This window comes from Emydura macquarii, unplaced genomic scaffold (assembly GCF_026122565.2).
Source record: "Emydura macquarii macquarii isolate MOO-44397 ecotype Brisbane River unplaced genomic scaffold, CSIRO-AGI_Emac_v2 contig_1451, whole genome shotgun sequence".
NCBI lineage: Eukaryota > Metazoa > Chordata > Testudines > Chelidae > Emydura > Emydura macquarii.
The window spans coordinates 5,285,601-5,310,867 of NW_027131588.1; the positions used below are offsets into that span (position 1 = coordinate 5,285,601).

At 40.8% G+C, this 25,267-nt stretch overlaps 1 protein-coding gene across 1 annotated transcript in view; it reads right to left on the reverse strand.

Annotated features, from left to right (window-relative positions):
• TTC39B (tetratricopeptide repeat domain 39B) overlaps positions 1 to 25,267 on the reverse strand; it is a 115,211-nt gene that overhangs the window by 30,137 nt on the left and 59,807 nt on the right. The window contains exon 3 of the mRNA XM_067553437.1: positions 4,433 to 4,537. Coding sequence (XP_067409538.1) covers positions 4,433 to 4,537 — 105 coding nt within the window. The remainder of the gene's footprint in view (positions 1 to 4,432; positions 4,538 to 25,267) is intronic.

The following is a 25,267-nucleotide window of genomic DNA, read 5'->3' on the forward strand; positions in this document are numbered from 1 at the left end:
GAGCTTCTTTTGGTTCTGTTCCAGCGGCCCACCTGAAATAGGAATGGGAACCCGGCCTCATAGATGCTGAGTGTCTAGCCGATTGCCTGTTTAGGGGTCAGAAAGGAATTTTTTCTCCCATGAGCCAAATGGCAAAGGACCAGGGAATTATTTGCCTTCCTCACAGCATCTTCAAGCTACGGCAGGCTCGGTAGGAACACGCATGGTACCTAACAAAGGTACTGCAGTGCTGGGGTTTTATTTATATACGCGGCCAGTTTCCAGTGTGGTTAAAAAATAAAATGAACTGTTTCCAGAGGTAAAAGATCTGGGATTTTGGTGATGGGCCTTTGGTTCATGTGATAGGGCGAGACCTTGTGGCCTTCATGGGCTGAGAACAGACCTTGTGGCCCCATGCTGATGCATCCTCTGCCCCCTGTTGGGGATGGTAGGACCCAGTGAGAGCTGAGTCCTGGGTGTCAGCTAAGGAGAGCCTACCCTGCATTATGTATTATATGGCAAGGAGCCCTGCAACCCTGGCTCTAGTTACGGGTTATATAGTAAGCCCTGTAACCCCTGCACTGGAACCAATTAAATGCCTGATACAGGAGAGTATGGTTGATGGGCGGGTAGCACCTCTCTCCTGTGTTAAAGTTTAATAAAAGTTGTGGCCTGCCACTTAATTCTAGGCATGTGTCTGTCCTCATTTTGCTGCTGTGTCCACATTAATAGCCACTGGGAACTACCAGCATGCATTCCTCCTGCATTAATTATGTTAAATATAGCTGTACTGAATACAAGTATTAGTACGCAGAAGCTTGGCAGAGCTGTGATTGTGATATCTGGGGGACACAGCCTCTCAGAGGGTGGTCTGAGAGCCTCATTGCCCTCCCATGCATGATCAAAGGAAACAGGTGTATGCATATCTAGAGCACTAAGTGATGTTGGTTATATCAGTAACATTGTACAGAGGTCTTTTTGCCAAGGAGATTATCTACAGTGAGGTGGGATATGAGAATACTCTCCGGGTTTAATGCTGGGTAAGTGAAAGTATATTGTGACATAGTTCTGTGGGTAAGGAGGAAGGGGCTGTAAAAGGGGACGAAGAGGTTATAAAATTTAGCAAGTTAATTTCTGTGGGGATGGTGCACTGCTTGAGTGTGGGATAGGTATATGTAGCTCCTATAGCTCACCTAAACACAAGTTTTGCCTTAGCAAAGAGAGGGCATTAGACTGTGCTACAGTGATCATGTACTCTGTTTCCTGAGTGATGTGTACTATCTGAAAAGGCAAAGTGAAAGAATGTGTGTAATGGGAGTAATTAGGGCATTGATGAATGACAGTTCAGTTAAGGTTGCCTTGATGTCTAAATTAACTCCCTATTTCCTGGTTTTCAGAAGTTTGAGTTTTGCTGAACATGATGGTCTGGAAAGGCACAAGACAAACAGGCAAATTTACTTCTGCTTTAACAAAGTTTTTTGCCAGTGCATCTCCTAGAGTTTTGAACAGAAAGAATTTTTTGTAGCAGTTAGTGTTCACTTGGTATTACTTTGGTAGGAGTTAGGAAGTTGTAGTCTTAAGGTAAAGGATGATATGTCATTCCTAAGCATTCCTTACCGCTCCCGTATAGTTTGCTATAGTGGAAGGGCAATGATGGTCATGCTTTGAAATGTTTGGAGTTGCCAACAGGACAGGGAGAGAAATCACAGACATGAACTATGATCCAAAATTTTGGTAGTTTTATTCCACATTGGTTACAGTAACTTTAAGCATGTGAGAGAAGACCAATGCATCTCTCTTCTTCATCTCTTTTCTCCACCATCCCCTGCAACATATAGCTGCCACACCAAGATTTCCACATAACTCTCCCTTCTCATCCTATTAAGCCATTAGCATGTAAAAAGTTGTTCCTTGTGCCCAGCACCTTCCGCTGCTGCATACATATATCACATGCTGCAGCTTATCAGGGAGTCGCACATCTCTTTGGTTATAAAGGTTGAGCTATACACCCAGTTCAGGCCCTGCGCATTCACTATGCCCCTCCCCACCCCCACCTCCATCCCCACCGCCCCCTTCCCCTATTCTGGCCAGGCCTCCCCAGCCATGCCCTCAGCCCACCAATTCCTCCCCAGATCCAAGCCAGCCCCCACTCCACGCCACCCCACATGGGGGTGGCATGTACTTTCCCTTTGTATTTTCTAGTTTTCAGATGTTTAAATCTGTGTTACTGTCAGGGGACCTTCAGATCCCAGCTCATATTGGGAGAGGAAGAGGAGCTCAGATCCCCTCAGAAGAACAGAGAACCTCAGATCCTGGCATACATACAGCAGGTCAGGGAGAAAGGGTCAGACCCCCTCCCAGAGCAGCAGGGCACCCCCAGAACCTGGCTTCCTTGTGGGGTGGGAGAAGAGAGAGGGACTCCAGTAGCAACATGCCCAGGAATCACTCACATATCTGCTCAGAGCATGTGTAATTTATCATCTTTCAGAAAATAGTTACCTGTACCTGTTACCTGTACAAATTAGCAGGGCACATTTCCAGAAAACGAAACAAACAAACCCTTGAGAGAGATCAATAGTTGAAACATGCATACAGTTCAATCTCCGATTCCTGCTAAGGGTAGGATTCAAATTTACAGTGCATGGAGGCAGCTCAGGTTCAGTGACCACAGTATGTCCCACTGAGCCACCAAATTACTGTGACAACTGGCTACCTGCAAACCCTCTTGCGTAGTGTTGCTAACCATGTACATTCCATCTCTTTGGGATGAGAGTGTTTTGCATATACCATTCTAGAGAGCTAAACTCTTTCTTTAATAATGTTTTAAATATTGCTTTCCCAAAAGGGGTAGCAGGTGCCATGCGCTAACTAAGATAAATGTCAAGCAATTAAGATCAGTTAGAGGACAATCAGTCAGGGGTTGAGCCACAGCTATGAGCAAAAATTTACAAGAACCTGTTGATTTTGTAAAATGCTGTTTTTGCAGGGGGATGTATCTCAGGAATCCCTTAGTCAAATGACCCCAAATTTGGATCACCAATCCTATCCACACCCTCATGAGGTACAGCAAATTTCAATATAGTCTGAGTAAGCATGCGGATTTTAGAGCACTCAGGAGTAATCCCTTAAACAGAAAGCAGTTCCAACCTTAACTATATTTTATATGCACGCACCCATATATAAACAAAAGCATCCCCCATTTCTTTCAAATATTCCTTTCTAGTCCAAAGATTTTTTTCTGCTATCATTAAAGAGGGACTCATGGTAAATCGTCATACTACAGGAAAATATTTATTTAATAGAAAATATCTTTCTACTAAATTAAGCCTTTAATATTGTACTTTCATTTTGATTTTCTTGATGGGAGGAGGTGGCAGAGAGCAACAGGCAGAACTAGAGGAAAAGTAACTTTTTCAAAAGTTGGAGTTAAAGCTAAATCCTGCCCACTGCTATACTGTAAAGGGGGAAAAGCAGCTAACCTCCAACCACCAGGTAGCACATATACCACAATCAGGGAAGTATCAAAGTGCACGCCACACCATTCCTTCATCCTGGCCTATTTCAAAAATAGCCTGTGACACTATCTGGAATATGAGTGATCATTTATATTATTATTATTAAATATGACAACATTGCAGTGATTCTTGCAAGGTATGTCATCTAAGGTATCACTCGAAAAAATGATGATTTACTGATAATGATAAGCTCATCTATATGTGTATCATCTTTGTATTGTAACCTATGAATGTGGATTGGCAGGCAGCGTGATATTTTGGGTAAGATCCAAACCAATATTGATATGGTACTGTGGCCGACCCTTTGGAGATCAGGAGAACGTTTTGGTAAAGGGAATAGAGTTTTAAATAACGTATCTCTTTACTGGACCTAGTTGCTGAATGGAAGCCAGAGACTAAAATGCAATATACGAGGCTGTGTAATTTCTTGTTTTAGCTTCTTGATAACCAGTGTGGGGAATCAGCAGCATTGTAACTGGCTAGTGACTTTAACTTCAGCGTTAGCCACCAGTTTTGGGAGAATGCACTCTGCTCTCCTTTTTGCAGCCTGCCCTGACTGGAATTTTCAGTGGGCTACCCTAGGCACAGACAGGTCACACAGCCATATTTTGCAACAAGCCTTTTGTAACAGATACAAGACGACTGATTTTCTGCTCTCTTCCCCTCCCTTCACTGCATCTGCAAGGACTTGATTTAGACCTTAGAATTATGACTGAAAAAAAACCATAGTCCCTGGTTCCCGACAGGGTTTGTGACTTCAGTCTGTTTAAACAGAAACAATATGTATTGTCTGGGTCAGTGCAGAATTGCTTTGGGCAGGAGAGAGCAAAATGGAAGTAATGAAAGCTACTATATTCAGAGGCCTTAGATTATGTTCAGCAACCAGATGGCACACTTTACAGTATCTGCCCGCATTAATTCCAACAAAATGTCCTTACCATGGACGAAGTAATTCCAGGGCTTCAGAAAATTTATTATTTAGAAATAAGTTCAGTGCCATTGAACATTCTTCCAGCGCACACTTGAGATCCATCTTGGATGCCCTAATGAAAACATACAAATATAAAAAAGGGAAAGAGTAAGTATTCAGTACTGTATTCAACAGTAATCTTTGCTTTCAAGAGCTGAGCACAAACTGCACCACAGGCCAACTGCTCCCTAATCTTTTACGCTTAGTTTGCTACCTTAGATTCCTAAACTGCTGTTTAGGATATAAGATGCTGCAGAACAGTTTGCATTTCAACATACCCATGGCCCTTTTTCTTAAAGGAGAAATATTCCAAAGGATAGAAATTAGTTAATTTCAGAAACTAATTAATAGCGTCTTTCCTTTAGATTTACAGTATATGCTCCAGAAACAATCTAGGTCTTTTTATGGTATTGTTTTATTTATTTTTACTTATTTATAATAATTGACCCTTAGAAAACTGAAACAAATCAGATTTGTAATAGACATTGTTTTTATTCTGTGGGCTTTTTTTCTTATTGTGAGGATGTTGATGATTATTTTCTTCTGTTTACCATTACATATTTCATGCCTTCCTAGAATTAGCAGTCAATATGGAATGCAATCTTTTTATAAATTACTATTTATACAATACTCTGAGTACACAAAATACTTAAGTAGTCCAAGCTCTGAAGAGTTTGCAAGAGTCTAACTCAGACAAATAAAATACACAGCACCAGACTCCATACTGACTGCTATTTCTAGGAAGGTATGACATTTGTTGTGTTAGACCAAGGATGGGCAAAACATAGCTTGCAGGCCAGATCCGTCTAACTTTTCTGTCCGTCCCACTGGCCCGCCATGCAGGAGTATTACGCTGGAGCATCAAGCAGCTTTTGGCCATTTGCTACCTGATCTTCCTACTTTCGGTCATGTGGCTGGAAGCCGGAAGATCGGGTAGCGATTGGCCAAAAGCTGTCTGACGCTCCAGCGTCATGTGGCCCGTTAGACTTACCAGAATCCATAGAGTGGCCTCTCTGCAAAAATTATTACCCACCCCTGTGTTAGACAAACTGAAATCCCTATCAGCTGACAAAATCTAAAGGAGTTCGGTCTGAGTAAGAACACCAGGTTTGGGCTTTACAGTTGGAGCTTCACCTGAATAAAAGAGGTTAAGCAAAAGAGAAGGCATTAATCATGTCAGCAAGATTCATAATCAAGCACCGAACAGAAAAAGAAAATCTGAAGGAGGAATTCAACAGAGTGATTTCTTGGTGCACGTGAACTGTGCAGCTGTTATAAATATAGGGATACAATGCATGGATTGAGAGGAAGACAAAGGGAACACAAAGGTGAAATGATTGAGCAGATTCTGCATTTCCCACATGTCACAGAAAATCTATTTTAGGGATGTTTTAGAGAGTTTTGAAAAAAGATTTTTTTTTCATATCTCCCTGCCTGAAAATCCAGGCTTCCTTACTTACCATGAGTCTAACTGTGAAGAAAAGAAACACAGTTACCTCTAATAATGGAAGAAAGTAGTTTTTCTATACATAAGAATCTAATGGTTTTAAAGTCTCTTATTCCAGACCCTATTAGGGCTATAAGCAAGTATTGGGTCCCATTGGGAAGTTGCAAATTTTCCCTTTCTGTTGATATAAATCTCCCATTTCTTTTACTGTAAGGTCACCAAGACAGAATTTAAAAGTGAGACATTTTTATTAACAGAAAACCTGTAACTGGTCAAAGTCCAATTCCTACCTATCCTGTGCCTCCTGAGAGAAATTCTGCATTTACGAAGAAAAGAAGGAAATGTACAATTCTTTGACAGGTTTCATTAGAATATTTACAATTTGAAGATGCTAAGATGTTTGGAATGTTAGAATAAATTTTGGGGATATGGATTAGTGGGCAGAGGAGAGATCAAATGGTTAAAAGATGCATGATAAATGAATTTATCACCTGGCTCTGCAATGTATGACATAGGCATCCGTTTCATGTGTGTGCACTTACCTTATTCAATTCAAATTTAATAATTTGATAGTATATTTAATAATTCTCCAATACAATTAAGAGGTCTACGTAAGAAATATAAAACAGAGAACGGGCAGGAGTAAATTAAGCTAACAAATAGATAAGATAGTGTATAAACAATGTATAAGTAAGTACTCCTCTGATTCAACTGTTTCAAGAATCTAAAGTCTGATCCAAAGCCTGCTGTAGTCCAAGACTCCTATTGACTTCAGTGAGCTTTAAATCAGGCACTTTGACAATATGTTGTTGGAAATACCTTAAGTAGCAATACAAGGAAACTCCCCTCACAACATGTTATGTGATTTTACGCATTATATGGTGTTACCCTCACAGATCCAGAAATTCCCATTTCAAATAACTTGACATCTACTACATTGTTCCACATTATGAAAATGTTAAAATGATTTCCCAAGGAGGCCTATGATGTTAAACGTTCTACCTTTAACTCCATGTCTGACTTTAAAGGAAAATGTGATACAATTTTCTTTACGATCATGCTTCCCTCCTCCAAAATTCTGTCAGTTTAAGCTCCTAGCTACATGCTTCTCAGATTCATCCTCTAACTTCAATTTACCCCTCCCCCCATTATTAGTTGACAAATATCATACAGAAGATTTTAATATATTATGATCATTTCCCATCTTTTTCCCCCCAGTCTTTTATTCTCTGATGTCTTGTTATTTTGATTAACTGTATAAAACTTCTACATAATGACTGCATGAGCTTCTATATTCTACCCCCAAATCAAATTTTCCTCTCAATTATATCAGTACATTGCAATTGCTCTGGTATAACAGAGAAGAATTTGACCCTATATATATTTATATATGTATATATCCCCCGTCAGAGTAGGAATGGAACAAGGTTTGAAGGAAATGAGGAAGAACTGTAAAATGCACTGTTCAGTATAACTATGCTTTCCTCTCTATTGCTATTACATCAGTCATTATGGACTCAGTATTACTAACCACAATCATTAAAAAAATCACGAGTCCAGCCCCCTAAAAAACATGAGACTGGCTTAAATCTCATGAGGTTTTAAAAATTAATATTCTAGCTATCTAATGTACTTATATGGCCCCAATTACCATAGTATCTGTACACCTCTCAACCTTTAATGTACTTCTGTACCTCAAAGGTGTGTTGTGAAGAGAAGTGCTATTATCCCCATTTTACAGACAGGGAACTGAGGCACTGAGAGATTCAGGGTATATTTACACTGCATAGGTCTAGACCTATGGCATGGCCATGGTTGGCCCAGATCAACTGACTTTGGCTCACACACCTTGGGCTGCGGGGTTATAAAATTGCAGTGTAGAAATTTCACAGGGCCTCAGAGTTCAGGCTCCAGCCAGAGCCAGACTATTTACACTGCCATTTTTAACCCCGCAGCCCAAGCCAGCTGACCCGGCTCTGAGATTCATTGCTGTGGGTTTTTCTCGTAGCGTAGACATACCCACAGTGATTTGCCCAAGATCATACAGAAAGTCTATGGCAGAGCAGGGAACTGCAAGCTTAGTGCTCCCAAATTGCAGGCTTAGTACTCTTCCCATGGGATAATTCTTCCTCCCATCTTGGGTCCTCTTTCTTTGCCCTCTGGCTTTTTAACCTTTACGGTGACCTCACTTCACTTTTTCAAGCTTTTTTCCTGCAACCAGGAGGATTAGAAATTTATATTTTAAAATGAAAGCTGGAATGCTCATGAAATACCATGATTCCAGCAGCTGGGGCTTTAAAAAAACAATGAAAATTACTAGAGTCGTGATAAAAATCATGTGTTAGCAACACTGTGGGCTCCAGTCAGGAGCCCCAAGACAGACTATGTAATAATACTTGCTGCTGTCAGATGGTACCCTCATTCTAGCCTGACTGAGACTCTCAGGCAATGTGAGTTTTACTGTAAATATACTATTATTAGCCATCAAAATAATCATTCAGAATTGGAAGAATACTTCAAAAATTCAGATAAATTATTTTATTCATTCCATCTTCTTGCCTTATAAATTTGGAAAGTTATGCTCTTAAAACAGATGTCCTTTATCCTCTGGAGTTACAGTAGATCAGCCCCTACTTCCACAATAAACTGCAGTACAATCATCATTCTCCTGATCCTCACTGGAAGGAGAATGGGAGGGAGCTGGGTCCAGGATGGGCCCTCTGCACCTCTCTTTCTCCTTCCTATGAAGAAAGAAAAGAGCATGGAGACAGCCTATCACCTTTCAGCAGAGGGAGTGGACAGTCACTTTGACAGGTGCTGAGCTGCAATGCTGGGAGCACAGAAGCAGTTGTGCCATGGACAGCATAGGAAGTTCTTGCTGATGCCCATAATACTTTGAAACCGAAGACAATAAAGGTATGTTTACACTGCAGCTGGGAGCATGCCTCCCAGTCCAGGAAGAGGAGACTCACGCTCTCTCCCCTAGTGCTAGCATGCTAAAAATAGCAGCATGGATGTTGCAGCATGTGCGGTAGCTCAGGTTAGCCACCTGAGTCCAAGACCACCCAGTCCCTTTGATCTCGGCTGGGTGGCTGACTCAAGCCATCACCCATGCCACAATGTCCACACTGCTATTTTTAGCATGCTAGCAAGTCTGTCTACCTGGGCTGGGAGATATGGCCCAAGTTGCAGAGTAGAAATACCCTAAATGTGTTACACAAAAGGATCATTCAGTCTGAGAGCACAATTCCACAAGTCATTGCTCACACGTGTAGAACATAAAGGAAATTATTTATGGCAACAAGGGCTACTTTACATGAGAAAAAGTGGCAGGATTGGTACTAAATGAAACAAAATTAGGCTAGATTTTCAAAAGAGCTCAGATCCAGATTTCACCATCCTCAATTAGGGCATTTTCAACAGAGCCCAGTGTCCATTTAAGCACATAAATTAGAGCCTTATTTCCCAAGTGCTAAGCCAACAGCAGCTCTCATTAGAACAATTAAGGCTAGATTTTCAGAATAGCTCAGTACTTTTCAAAATCTGGTCATTTATTTTGGTGCCTAAAGAGGAGTTGAGCTTCTGAAAATCAGGTCCCAATTATGGATGTCAAGCTCTTTTAAAAGCCTGACTAATAAAGGAGGTGTGAAAATAACAATGTAATGTGAACATGCATTGCTGTAGTTTGGCATCTAATGGTTCTAGAATTTGCTAATGTTCTCTTATTCTCTATACAAGAATTATGTTTAAACTGCACCTTTAACCCTAGAGTCTAAAATAGAGTATTTGGTTTTACAACAGAATCTCTTTAGGGTTAATCATAGATATTAGGATGAGTCTCTCTCTCTCTCTCTCTCTCTCTATGCAAAACTCAGTCTGAATTCAGAATTAAGGGCTGCAGGAGCAGCCTGTTTTGGCATGACAGTAAGGCTGCCTATCAAAGAACTGCTACTCCCATTTAAATTAATAAAATTTTACCATTCCCCTCAATGGAGCCTGATGGACAGTTAGTGACTGGCCTCCACTCACAGCCTGATTCTGAAAGATACTCAGTACCTTCCATTCCAATTCAGCTCAAAAGTACTTAAAATGTATTAAATACAAAAGATGTTCACTGCATTTCATCTTTATTGCCTTTTCCTTTAATCTTTATTTGGAAACTTCTTTATTAAGACACTACTCGGAATTTCATACTGATTTAACTTTGCTAAACACCTCTTAACACCATGTAAATGTGTGTTTCAAGATTAGCAGCAATCATTACAATTCATCATCATTAGATTGAAAACAGGTCTATGTGAAACAGCCCAATCAAGGCACCATCCTATTTAAGCAGGGCATCACGCTTTCATGCTGGAATATGGAATCACAATTTTCCTCTTCTGCAAAGATGCACGAGACTCTCACTACTATGCAATGCAGAGAAATCATGCTAATCAGCATTCTGTTCTCTCTGCTAACAGATCTCTCCCAGCATTGGGAGACAGATGTGCTGAATCTGCCAGATCTCAGAAACGTTCTCCTGCTTTAGCAGTCAGAATTAAGGAAATTGAAAAACATTTCAAAACTCAGATGTTTATTGAACCATAGAGTAAAAATTGAACTACAAAACAGAGGGTCTTACTCAGCACTGTTTTATTCAGCATTAAGACAAAGTAAATCAATTAAAAGAATCAGACGCATAGTATTTATTGTATTATTCATTGCACTATTGAAATAAAAACCTGTGTTTTGGAATATTTTTCCATGTACAGACCTCAAGTTGCCATATTTGTCCCTATATATGCTTCTGAAATCTGGAAGGGTTGCCAAATTTAGATATGGCATGCTGTATGATGCATGAAGACTAGTAATTACATTTATTACACACAGATGGTAGTATGGTCATTTAATGAAGTATCATTTTGTAACAGGGGCCGAGTTAAAGATGCTATGTCAGTAATCTGCACCAAGAATCTGATTACTTTCATTGCATAATTCATTAGTATTAATAAATTTGAGTTTGCATCTGAAATATTATTAATTCATGAATGAACACATATACCACATTGAACAGGGTAAGGAAGGCTTTGGAGTCCAAGTTTATTTGTCTTTTATTGTCATTAATTGGACACCATAAAGAGCAAATTTTTAAAGGTATTTGTTTAAACTTCAAGTATTTAGCTTTTGTTTGGGTTTTCAAAAGGTTTATTATCCCTTTTCCTAATTATTTATGGCTATTTTATTTTAAAAAAGAGCCTAAACTATTCCATAAGCATCTTATCTTACTAATTAAAATATACAAAGCAGAGACTTTGATTTAGTTTTCATAATAATTTAAAATTTCTAATCATGAATTGGCTTCCCTGGATTTATTCCAGAGTTATATCAATTTAACAGAGATCAGAACTAGCCCTTTTGTTTTGGTTTAGTACATCTGTTGCAATACATGTACACATTCTTAGAGCATTACATAAACTCCCAGATAAAAACTACGTTACACAGGAGCTTGCATTGAGAGTGCATATCAGTAATTTACAGGGAGAAACATTACAAGAGTATTATAACTATACCAGAAAATATGTTATAAATCCAAGAAATTAATAGTTAAGGTTAAATTTAAAAGAAATCCAAACACGTTAAGGTTTAGAAATTCACAGTGAAGGCACCCAAAAAACCTTAACTCTACCCTTCTAAGGACACCATGCAATAAACATACAAATTATGATCAGTACACAAGTGTTTGTAGTTCTAGATTAAATTAAACCAAAATTTTTAAATACACTAGATTTTTCATTGGTCAGGTTTTTTCCCCTCATGACGTCATTACATGAAAGTGGTAAGTTTACCTGAGTGCCTTAGCTGTACATGCCATTTTGAAAGAGGCCAGTTCTTTCTAGAAATATTTATAGAACATTATTTATCAGCCCCTGCTGAAAGAGAAACTTTCAGGTAAGAATAATGGGGGAAAATGGCCATTCATCCTAGAAAGTTTTATTCAAGTGTAACTATGCATAAAACTGCAATGTGTTTTAATGCAGATTTCTCAAACATCCCATGCAATTATTTCAGTACTGAGATTATTTGGGTTTTAATAAAAAAGTTTGACATAGAATACTAAATTTCTTAATTGATCCATTTTTAATTAATTATCTAATAAACCACTTCATTTGTTAACTTGAAAATTCTCAGAAAATGTATTCTGTGCCCAAAGAATAAGTGCTGTAATTTTGAGAGGGACACACTACAGTCTTTGTATGTCAAGTGTTTGAATCCCCTGTTACAAATGAAAAACTAAATTTAGCCTTAATTATGGAACTATGAGTGGAGCTCACATTCTAATCTTGGATCAGAACATTCCTGAACTTTGAGGATGTCTGCATTCAAATTTCAGAAATAGATGCTATTCACAGTTTTTAGTTTTGTTGCAAAAACACAACATTCAAATATAAAAATATTAAAATATTTTAATAAAACAGTTGTAAAATAGGCTTTTTCACCCTTTCTGCTCTTCATAAAGGAAAACCTTGGTTTCAAACTCCTCCCCAAGCTGCAAAGAATTATAGAAATATTGAAATTATTATAGGCACTCTAAAGTCCTCATTTATTTAACTTTAAGGACAACATTTATAATTGAGAAATGTTTTGGTCATGTAACCCCATGTTTCCACTTACAGGTGAAAACCTTTGTTCACTCCTTAAATGTTTTAGATGGCACAAGTTTTTTTTAAAATGTATATTTGCACATATTTTATATCTAAATGCAAGCTTCATCTAACTGCCTGATACCATTATTATGTGAATAGTAATATGTTTTATGTACAAGCATAGCAAGATCATTTGATGCTATCACTGGTCACAAATGTCAGATGACAACTGTAAAAATTATTTAGGTTAATTGGAGAATTAAGTCATAAATCCCATGTCTTTATTAAGACCATGATTTTTGCACTCTGCCTGGGAACCACTTCACCTTGATTGGTCCCTTAAAATATGTCCTAACTACTTATGCTAAAGTGTCTGTTTGAGCTTGTAGTCTATAAGTAAGAATAATTTAAGTTTTAAAAGACACAGAAGAGATTGTAACTGAAGTAATCATTGTTCATTGCTTGCTTGTTTTCTATTTCATTTGTTTCTTTTCTTTAATAGTCAAAATCGGAGACATTTTGCTTTTCTTTAATTGTAGTGTCCCCTAAGGAATGGCTAAAATAATGGGAGTCACATCCCTGTACTGTTATTACAAGAGTCAATTAAGATTTAGGCCTTGTCTACACTAGAAAATGTTGTCGACGCAAGTTACAGCGATGATCGAAAAGCGCTGTAATTACAATGCTTGTGCCTGTCCACACGGCACTCGTGTCGCTGAAGCACATCCCAGTTGGTGCTCTAGCATTAACGGTGAGAGCATTGCACTGTGGGCAGCTATCCCACTGTGCAATTTGACACGTTGTGCTGCTAGGAATTGTGGGAGGGCAGTGCATTATAGGGGCAGGCTCAACATCCCATGATGCGGTGATTTCCATCCTGTCATTCCAGGGGTTTCCGACTCCATTTCGCAGCATTTTTCAATGACTGTGTGCCCATCATCTCTATCTGAAAGGATGGATCCTACACTGCTCTCCACTGCTGTTGTCAGTCTTCTGAACACATCGTGGCTGGTCATGCCGTATATCATGAGCTCCCAATCAGATCAGGAATTTGAGGCACCTGACCTGCTATGTGCCATGCAAACAAAAAACGCTGGATTACTGTTTGCATTCCTGGAGCACCGCCTCTTTTGGGCACATTAAACAATCACTGAGTGGTGCGATCGCATCATTATGCAGGTCTGGGATGACAGCAGTGGCTGCAGAACTTGCCACCTTCATGGAACTCTATGCAGAGCTTGTCCCTGCCCTGCAGCTCAAGGACACCAGAATGAGAGCTGCCCTCTCTCTGGAGAAGGGCGTGGCAATTGCCATGTGGAAGCTGGCAACTCCAAACTGCTACTGGATGGTTGCTAATCAGTTTGGAGTCGGGAAGTTCACTGTTGGAGCTGTGTTATCTCAAGTGTGCAGGGCCATTAATCACATTCTACTACGAAGGACTGAGTCTTGGAAATGTACATGAAATAGTGGAGGACTTCGCAGCGATGGGATTCCCTAACTCTGGTGGGGTGATACATGGCACGCATATCCCAATTTTGGCCCTGGACCATCTTGCGATTGAGTACATCAATAAAAAGGGGTACATTTCTATGGTACTGCAGATGCTTGTGGATCACCATGGGTGTTTCACTGACATCAATGCAGGCTGGTCAGGGAAGCTGCATTACGCGTACATCTTCAGGAATATTGGCCTGTACAAAAAGCTGCAAGCAGAGACTTTCTTTCCACACCAAAAAATTCCAATGGGGGATGTTGAAATGCCCATAATGATCCTGGGAGACCCAGCCTAACCCTGTCATGAAGCCTTACACAGGCAACCTGGATAGCAGCAAAGGGCGCTTCAATAACAGATTGAGCAGGTGCTGAATGGCAGTTGAAGGTGCATTTGGCAGATTAAAAGCTTGCTGGCAATGCCTTTATGGCAGGTTAGACCTAACTAAGGAAAATATTCCCATGGTTATAGCTGCCTGCTGTGTGCTCCATAATATTTGTAAAGCTAAGGGTGAAAAGCTTCCTTGAGAGGAGCGCAGAGGCGGATCACCCTGCAGCTGGACTATGAACAACCAGATGTCAGGGTTATTAGAGGGGCACAACGGGGGGTCATTCGAATCAGGGAGGCCTTGAGGAGCCATTTTGACAATGAGCAACAATAAAGTGTTTTTGTAAACAGCATTGTGCCATGTTATGACTGCTAGCCAGCTCGCACTGTGTATCAATGTAAACTGCAACTACCATGTGCAAAAGACAAAGAGATTACTTATCCTTCACCGAGTATGTCTTTAATAAATAATTATTCACAACAGGGGTTCTCAACCGGTGGTACACGTACCACCAGTGGTACGCGGAAGACGGCTCGGTGGTACGCGATGGAAAACGCGCCGCCGATTCACCCCCCGCCGCCGCCGAAAAACCCTGCCGCCGCCGAATCCCCCCGCCGCCGCCGAAAAACCCTGCCGCCGCCGAATCCCCCCCCCCGCCGCCATCGCTAAACCCTGCCGCCGCCGAATCCCCCCCCCCGCCGCCGTCGCTAAACCCTGCCGCCGCCGAATCCCCCCCCCCCCCCCTGCCGCCGTCTCTAAACCCGGCCGCCGCCTAAACCCGCCCGCGCCGCCGTCGCTAAACCCTGCCGCCGCCGAATCCCCCCCCCCGCCGCCGTCGCTAAACCCTGCCGCCACCAAATCCCCCCCGCCGCCGTCGCTAAACCCTGCCCCCCCCCCCCCCCCGCCGCGAAACGCATTTTCCGCCGCCAAGAAACCGCGCCGCCGCCGAAAGCACCACCCTCTCTGCCGCCGAAAAATGTGAAACGGCGGCAGGGTTTCGGCGGAGGGCATCGATCCCTCACGCAAACCCGCAATTTTACTGAGTCCCACTCTGGCCAGGTACAGTTAGGTGACTGTACCTGACCCAAGTGGTACTCTGTAAAAAAAAAAAAAAGGTTGAGAACTGCTGATTCACAACACACACAAAAAGCTGGACTGGAGCGGAAAAAGCAGTGGGGGCAGTGTGAGCTTTGACAGCTGCGTGTAAGTCCAGCTATCATTCTGGAAGCTGCCTGAAAGGGTGGAATGAATGGAGTACCAAGGCAGTCAAGGAGTTTGGTAGGAACGTGTTGATGGAGTTTGGGGAGGGCACTGAAAGCAGTTCTGTATTGGCTGCAAGGGAGAGCAAGCATGCATACATTTAGTCTGCAGCATTATTAGTGACTTTAGCAGCGCCGCTTGCTCCTCCATGGCTTTTACCATGCACTCATGATCTGCTATCACTCACTCCTGGTTGTCCTTCCTCTCCTATCTATTCATTTTCTGATTTTTAGACACGTCTCCATGTCCTCTCTTTTTTTCTGCCTCAGAGGACTGGAGGAGTTCTTGGAATATCTCCTTTTTGCTTCTCAGTGGTCATTTTCTTATCAGCTGCAGAAGCTTGGTAGGTGTGGAGGGGAGGGGAGGGTTCCCCTCATGGGCACATCTGTAAAAGAACAATAAACAAATGAACAGAAGTATGATTCTGAGTACAATAACAGCATTGATTCATTACTGTAAAATACACCTCTTTCTCACTGTCCCCTGGCAAGCGCATAGCTGGACTATCAACCAGGGCATGGTGAATTGTGCCTGGAGGGAGGGGACACTCAAGCTGGGGAAAAGATTCCAGGTGGTTATTCGGGGGTATTGATTCAGGTAGATAGGGACAAAATTTCAAATTCTGCCACCATTTTCCACAGACGGGGGCCATAGAAGCTGACATCTCACTCCTGAGAGTAAGCAGGGATGCTAGGGTGCATCTCCTCCATGCAAAAAGCTTCAAACCAGCTTCAAACTGCTTGCCTGCGTGCCACTTTGGTCCCTGCACAAGTGATTGCCAATTGGCATGCGAAAGTTTCCTAAAATGGGGAAAGAAACAAAGTAGCTCTGCCGAGGAATCTCTGGCAGAGGATTGGGGAGTACCTAGAAATCTCTCTGGAGGATTCCCATGAAATCTCAGTGTGCATTAACACACTTTTCCAACACACTGCCTAGCCAACAGGGGAATCGGAAGCATATGCAAACACAGCTACTCTTGTGCATTTCTGTCCCTTCAACCAGTTGTATAATGCAACAAAGCAAAGGACAGCTGTACCTCATGTAACTGAGCAGAATCAGCTAAAAAAAAAAAATCACTTACCAGAGCTCTCCTCTCCTGCATGCCAGAACTGAAGAGGTGGGACTGCCTCAAAGCCTCTGGGGTCGAGAAGAGGTCCGGGTTCCCCATGTCAGCAAACTAACTGGTCCCCTGCTCTGCAGCATCCTCCAACTCAACATCCTCATCTATGACTTCTTCACTGGGGTTGAGTCCGGTGTCCACGGTCTCTGGGCCCGAGGAGGTATCCATGGGTCTCTTGGTGGTGGAGGTGGGGTTGCCGTTGAGGATGGGTTCCAGCTCCTTAGAGAAGTGGCAAGTCTTTGCTTTGTACCAGAGTACTCCCTAGCCTTTTGATATCCCTGCTGCAGCTCCTTGATTTTTGCACGGCACTGCAATGTGTCCTGTTCATAGCCCTTCTCCGCCATTAAACAAGAGCTTTGACCCTATGTACGGAAGTTCCTTCAGCTGGAGCAGACCATAGCTCCTCTCCTCAAATGCTGATCAGTTTCAGAAGCTCTGGAGTGCTCCAAGAGGGAGAGCATTTGGTGCATAGAGCCACCATGGTCAGCTGGGAAGTTCTCCACACTGACCAAGCAGGAAGTGGAATTTCAAAAATTCCCAAGACTTTAAGGGGGGAGGGGCAGATGGCTGCAGGACAGCAGAGTTCAAACTGATGGCCAAAGTGGTCAGGATAGGCATTGCTGGACTCTTCCTGGAGGCCATTTACTGCAACATAACCAAGCACGGTATCTACACTGACATTTTGTCGCTAAAAGTTTGGCGCAAAAAGCTCTATGCCTCGTCAAGATGGTTTTATTTTGTTGCAAAATCAAGAGAGTTGGGTCAGCAGTGGGAGGGGATTGCAGTGTGTACATCACCGTTTTGGTGCAAAAAGCTGACTTTGGTTGGCACAAGTCTGTAGCGTAGACCAGGCCTTAGCCTTCCATTTCTTGTTTGTCTAGCCTACAAAATTTTAGAAATTTGGAGTGTAAACATTCTTGAGACTCAACAACTTAAAACATCCCTTTCTACTCCACACTCTGCATCTTTTAACAATAAGTTTTTCCTTGTAGAGGTTAAATGAAGACTGACACCTTTCATAGTTCTGAGTCTAAATCTACAAAGTTCCTTCCTTCCTACCCCTCTCCAGTGCCCTCAGCTTCTGCTGGTTCTGAATAAAAGCAAGGAACTGGAAAAATAAGCAGACGTAGAATATAAGGGAAGATAGGTTTTCTGCCTTATATGAAGAAACTTTAGTTTTTCACAGTAACAGACAACTGCAGATCAATGCCAAATAAACATACCAGATGTGGAACTAAACCAAATATGTTAAAATATTTGTCTTTGTGAGAAAGAAAGCATGCCAAAACAATTAAGATTACTGAGAATCAAAAAGGGAACCAGTGTATGAGTCAGCACTTCAACAGAAATCCAAATTCTGTAATAACTACAGTCTCTACATAGGTGTCATTTTTCCCCACCTAGGCATTCAAATATTGTTTCATGCACACAAAGATTCCCAGAGCTGATAAAATCCCCTATTTTATCATCACTAGTAAATGAGTTCTCAGATTCTTCTCTTATTTTTACTGGTGTAAATGCAAATAAATACTATTAATATCAGGGGAATTAATCTGGATTTACACCAAATGAGAGCACAATTCAATCCTGAATAGTAAAAGGAAAGAGAGAAATACTCATCAAATTACCCCTTTCTACTTTTTACACCAGGCTTAAAAGGAATTAAGCTTTGTAATCATAACAGAGGACTGTTAGCATAAGGTTAGCTTCAGATATGCAGTTAAAGAAAAACATTGCCTCAGGATCTCAGAACACCGATGGAAAATTCTTCAGGGGAAATGGTTACTCAGAGCCCTACTACTTCACACAGTACACAGTGACCTTTCATTAAGGTAGTTCAGATATATTAGGAGAGAACTCAATTAAAAGGCAGGTCATACTTCACTACAGTTAAACATAAACATAGGAAACTAGGCCACAAAACTAAACGATGTTTGTGGCAAATTTAGGCAATATTAGTGCAATTACCCTTCCCCCAACCCAACCAACCAATTCTGTTTGGAGGAGAGAAACTCAAGATAAGAAGATTTCATTACTCAGCCATTTTAGCTGAATGAAGCTAAATCTGAATTTTAAAGGCCAGATTCTGCCATCCTTATTCCTTGAAGTTAATGAGACTCATAAATACTTAACATGAGTAAGGATGGCAGAATCTAGCCTTTATACTTTTATTAGCACACAGACATAGTAAGAAAGTAATTATCAGCTGCTTTACCCCATAACCATAATTACTACCTATGATGATCATGTTTAGTTGTCATGTGGTGGGGTGGTTGATCGTTTTACTTTTCTAGCTAGGAAAAGCCCTACCAGCTAGTCACATAATCATCCCAGAAATGGGAGATTTACTTCATTTAACCTTGAAAGAAAAATATCAGTGCAACAGAACACTAGCAATAGATTATTAAAGATCCCTTCCTCCATGGACCAGGATCTTTCACCACATACAACAATACAACTCTAATTAAAATTAGAACAGATGCAAAAATACATTCCTAAAATTTAAAAAAAAAAAAAAAAAGTTGGGGAGGTGCTATATAGAAGGCTCTCTACCAAGAAGCTATGTTGTCTCTGACACCGTGCTATTATCTAGTTCCTTACCTATGGCCTTATCACCATTGTATATGAATGCCTCTTCCCTGCCCACCTACCCTCCATCCCCTTACGGGGAATTTCACAAAAGGAAACTCTTGAGAGACCCCCCTTTCTATAAACCTCACAGAAGCCACTTCACAAATGAATCAAATGGTTTGGGTGAACCAAGGTGATGAGGGGATACTGTCTGCAGCATCTCTCCGACCCTGCCCCCCGTGGTAGTGAATATCCTAGTGGATATCTGCACTTAAGTTAACAACTGAAAAAGCGTTACATTTATTCTCCATAACTGCATCCTCCTCAGAGAGGCAGATGCAAAGCACCTGGCTAATAGCAGTACAGCTTTGGAAGGAACCTTAAGGGATTTTTTGAGAGGAGGGAGGTGCGGGGGGAGGGAAGATGTCAGAAAAGTAGAATGGAATGTCCAACCCTCCATGAGGCTCGGAATTCTCTTCCTCACAGATTCATGTGATCTATGGGTTTGGGTGGGTATTTAATTCCTCCCAATTAAGGGGACAATTTGAAGGAAAGTCCAAAAAAGCAAGTAAACTGCTTTTTCTGGGCCACCTGTCATCCACCATCCTGCCAGATATATCTCCATATAACACAATTTAGCTATAGATTACTTGTTCAAAGTTACTCAACAAATCTGCGGCAGAGCTGGAATACAATCCAGATCCGACTCGCAAGTTCTGTTCCTTAACCCCATAAGTACACCATTCCTTTACTCAGATATCCAGAGAACAGCCACAAGCAGCAACAGAAAATTAGTCCTGCTAACAGAAAATTAGCATACTTAACTTTAGTAGTCAAAAGTGCATCTGTCATCAGTGAAAGGTTGTCACAGAATAAACATATAACCCACACAAATTGTGCAGCTGAAATGAAAAAGGCTTTCTTGTACCGCATTAGACATTATTTTTCATTGAAAAGGTGTGGTCAAAACAATCTACCTATTTATATGGCCCCATCACAGAAGAATCTGACCTCTCCCAAGTATTTTAAAATATAAATAAAATATCAATACCTCTTCCTTCCTTCCTACCTACTTACCTTCCCAACTTATAGAAGGAGCTTGAAGAGCTTTTAAGATTTTTTGCTTGTGTTTGTGCATGGAGAAATTATTAAAAGAATGCTAACTTGCAGAAATGAATTTTGATTTCGTTCTTTAAGATTTGCAATCATTCTTATCTGTTATGGGAGCAGATTCCACAGTCTACAATGAGATTTCTTAGGCAATTAGAGCAAATACCAAGGAAGGCTTTAAATATTTGGACAGACAATGAACTGGATTTTGTTTTCAGTGGGAAGAGACTAGAGAAAGCAGAACACCAGCACAATATGCTCGTGGTAGCTTGTGTTGCTAACTAGACAGGCTGCTCCAGTTAGTACCACTTGGAGCTTTTGCAAGGTCTCTGATTTAATTCTTGGATATAATGAGCTGCAATTATCAAGCCTGGACGTCATAAGTGCATGGATCACTATTGTTAGGGCTACAACTTTTAGAATAAGTGGACATGTTTTGCCACCATAGCTATTTGGATATCCAGTAACACAGAGGAGCACAAAAAGCCTAAGGCAGTGGACTGACAATCGGACAGCAAACACCCTCAGGTATGGACAATATTACGAAGGAGGCAGATTCTAAGTACTAAGATAATTTATTCATATAAAAGCAGAATTAAGAGGTTAAGAATTTAAATAGAGCCTCTGAATAAGCCCTGATCTATAGTATTATAAATCTGATTTTTAAATACACACTAAAGAGAAAGGGCAAGCATCAAATTATTGTACCAATACCTTTTATAATATCTTACATTTTAAGTGCATTAGTGAGGCTTATCTCATTTTATCAATCATTATAGCCATTCAGTAAACACTGTTTATTTGAATTTATGCTCAGGTTTCATTGATTTTCTGCACCTTGTCAAAATATTTGGCCTGATTAAGTATTCCAAACAGGCTGTGTACAGATGCCTAATATAAAAACTCAATTAGAACTAAACCTGAGGATGACTCAGATACACCAATTAACTAGCAAAACTATCCTACATCTATTGGGCCTCCACAATCAACTCAGAAATGTGGAATCAGAAACAAGAAAAATGTAAAATATAAGTCCAAGCCACTGGATACTTTTTCCACAAATGCTCTATGAGGAAATTATCTCCTACCTATCAAAATTCACTTCCTGTTCTCAACTGCAGGATTGCTCAGCACTTTTATACTGTTGCCACCCTCTGCTCAGGTTACTGTATTCTGGGGTGCTAGTAGTATGAAATGATTGATGCAGGGTTGTGTACATATATAATATACACATCCTACATTGCATCTCTTACCTGCATTTCTATTCTCCATTGCAAATTCTGTATTGAGTCAACACATGTAAATTCCCTTTGACATATAGGGGGGGTTTCAGACACAAAATGATTATAGAAAATGTAAACGGAGGTCTGCATGCATGTTCAAAGAGGAATTTTACCCATGGTTTAAGTGCTTTGGGCATGGAAAGTGCTATAACAATGTATGACATTATTAATAAATCTTAAACCAGACTTTTAAATGTAGTAATTTTTTTCTCTTTAATATATGAAAAAGCAGGGCTTGAAGTAAGCCAGCACTGTTCCAGCATTTCACTGGTAACCTCAGCAGTTTCTCCACATTTTATCTTTCACTTAAAAATGAGAATCTAGCTTTCATAGTTGGGATGATAACATTCCAAATGTGAACCAACTCAGTGCTTTCTTCCCAAGTTTGCAGGTAGGCAAACAATAGCTCTGAAACAGGTATAAATCTGTGTCCAATTCAACCCTTTGGATGTTGTATTATGTACAAAGCATAATAATGACAATTTAAGTCTCAACATTATCTATTTCATCAGTGGTTATTATAGCAGAAACATCAAGCTAATGTGCTTATCCTCTGTGGTTGGATAACACAAAAGTTAAATCATATTACCCATCCTCTGGAGCTATTGCAGGACTTTTCCCAACAATACATTCATCAGTGTTTTATCCAATCTATTTTTTAAATGTCCCAGACAATAGGACTTTTAATGCTCCTTTGGTGAGAATGTTCCACAATCTAACAGATCTAACCATTAGGAAGATTTTCCTTAATCTTTGAGACTAATTTTTCTAATTTAAAATTCCACACACACCATTAATCTTTACCTGTCTACCACAGCTGTAAGACAGATATCAGAGAAAAAGGAGAAAGAGGCCCAATAGTTGGCAGAAGAGGGAATGAGGGGGGGGGGAAGCATCCATCAAGAGAAAAAGAGAACAGCAGAGAGAAAGCCCTCAAAAGAGGATGGAAGCAGGAAAAAGGGGAGCAGGAAAGGAACAGCAGCCATCAAGGGAGACAAGAAGGGAACGGAAATAGCACAGGAAGAGGAAGAGGTAGTACCATCCAAAGAACAGAGGAAGGAGAGACAGGGCAACAGATCACAGCAATAAGAGGGAACCAAGAATGTGAAAAGTAGGAAGACGAGAAGAGGAGATTTATCATTCTCCCTTCCCCCCACTAACTTCAATCCTTACGATGAAGTATCAACAATGTTAGGAAAGGTTCTGTAGTTACAATATGTAAGAAAGCAAGAGGACCAACCTGTCTGCATCACACCTTCCTTTTTGCTTCCTCTCCAACTTCATTACTTTCACCTACAATCCCATTGTACTTTCTCCCACATTATCTCTTATCCTGGGAATACCCTTCCAAAACCAATCCATCAAGCCTGCCCCTTCGCCTCATTCAAATCACTTCTAAAATCCCACTCCAGAAGGGCTGCCAACAAAGACGTGAATGCTCTTACATGATACAAAATAGGATTAAATAAAGCTTGAACCACCAGGACACAAGAATGCCTAAAATGAGCAACTATATATATTATATTTATAACATGTGCCCTTTACCCCTCACTCACTTGCCTGTCAAATAATTTACACTGTAAGCTCTTTGGGACAGGGGTTTGTCTTCATTGTGTTTTCACCAAGTGCCTAGCACACTTGGGGAAATTATGAAATAACATCACAATGCAAGACTATAAATACAATCAATCAGCATCACGAATTAAGATCCAAAATATTGCCTATTAAAAATAAAATTACCAGTCACCACATTTCAAATAAAGATTGTAGCTGGAATTTCCACACTTGAGTGCCTAACGCTAGGGTCCTCCATGAAAAATTGAGCAACTAAACAGAAGTGGCCTGATTTCCAAAGATGCAGTGTAACCACAACTCCAACTGTCTTCAATAGGATTTGTTGATGCTGACCACTTTGGAAATCACTTTTATTTAAGTGCTAACTGTGGATTAGGTTCCTAACTAGATGTATGTGGAAACTGGAATTTCTGTTTCCAAAATACAATGGAAGTAAAACTTAGAAAATTCCCGTAAAATGATATTTTGAAAATTATGTCATTTTGAGTAATTTGAAACATTCCATTCAGATTGTGGCTTTTTAATTTTTTTTTATATTTATAATATATAAAATAAAATGTTAAAAAAGTAATTTGGAAACAAAAACGTCAAAGCATTCCATTCCAATAAAGTAGAAATGGGCCCTTCTGACTGTGTCAAATTACTTCATTTTGATTTTTTTTTTCAAAATGAAATTTCACCAAAATCAACATGATCTTGTGAAAAGTTTTGATTCTCACAGAATGACTTTCCCAACAGAAAAAAATAACATCACAAAAAAATTATCAATAAGCTCTATTCCTTACACAACAGGTACCCAGTTTTGGAAAAAAAATTATTTCAGGACTCAGCATCCCCTCCAGGGGCACCCCGAGAAATATTTCCCATGGTATGCACCGTCAATCACTATGGAGCCATATCCTCAGGGGCCACTAGCCCCTGAGCCTTAACCACAAAGTCCGCACCATACTCAACTCACCTTCCAGCCCGACCCATCCAGGTGCAGTGTCACTCCCATTCCTGAGAGGGGACATGGGAAACTGGAAGCAGGCAGACATGAAGGGTAGAGCTCTTGTGCGTGAACTGGCCCCACAGCAGCAGCAAGGAGTGCTGACCACTCCATTTCCAATGACAGGGGAGCAAAGCCAGAACTGAGTGAGCAGCATTGCAACCTGGTGCACAGGAGTCACAGCACCACTCAGGTTTGGCCCTGCGACACCCCTTCTCACAGCAGAGGGACAGCTGGACCAACCCTGAGTGGGCAGAGGGGCCGACAGGGCTGCTGCTGCTCAACACTGCCAGTAGTATGCACTGTGTGTAATGTGCACATGAGGCTGTGGTTCCCACTGCCAAGCAGGAAGAGGAGTATAGCTGTGTTTACAGCGTTGCCTACTTCCCTACTGGGCTTTGAGAGCATCAGGGAGGGCAGGCCAGGACCTTGACCGGTCCTGCTTCAGCCTATGGGAGCTCCTGGTAAAAATGGCTCCTCTTTTTTGCAAGGAACTTACAAGTGGTTTTAAGCTCTCTTGTACCTGCTGAGTGGTGCCAAGAGGGCAGAAGAGGATAGAGAATCTGCCTGAAATAATATATTTCGTCTTCAGGTCCTAAAGTTTCACACCACTAATAAACATTCCTCTCCCCTCCCCCCACTTTATTTTTTTAAGATCCTAATTCTACCTCTTCTGTATTTTAACCTATAATTGCCATGATTTTCAGCCAGAAGGACAAGGATGGTGTCCTCATTTCAGAAGTTAATATTGTACATACCTATAGAAGTACTACTTGTTCTGATGTCAAATTATTAAAAAATATATCTTTGCTGAAATATGACTTTGGACATTTCTTTTGCATATAAAGATAACAGGAGAATTTACTTACTTTTATGGCTCACAGAATCTGAGCAATAGTGTCTAATCCGAAATATTAATGAATTTATTATCACAGCCTCTTTGCAAAGTAGGGAATCATCAGTTGCCTCATTCTACAGATGGCAAAGAAGCACAGAAAGTGAT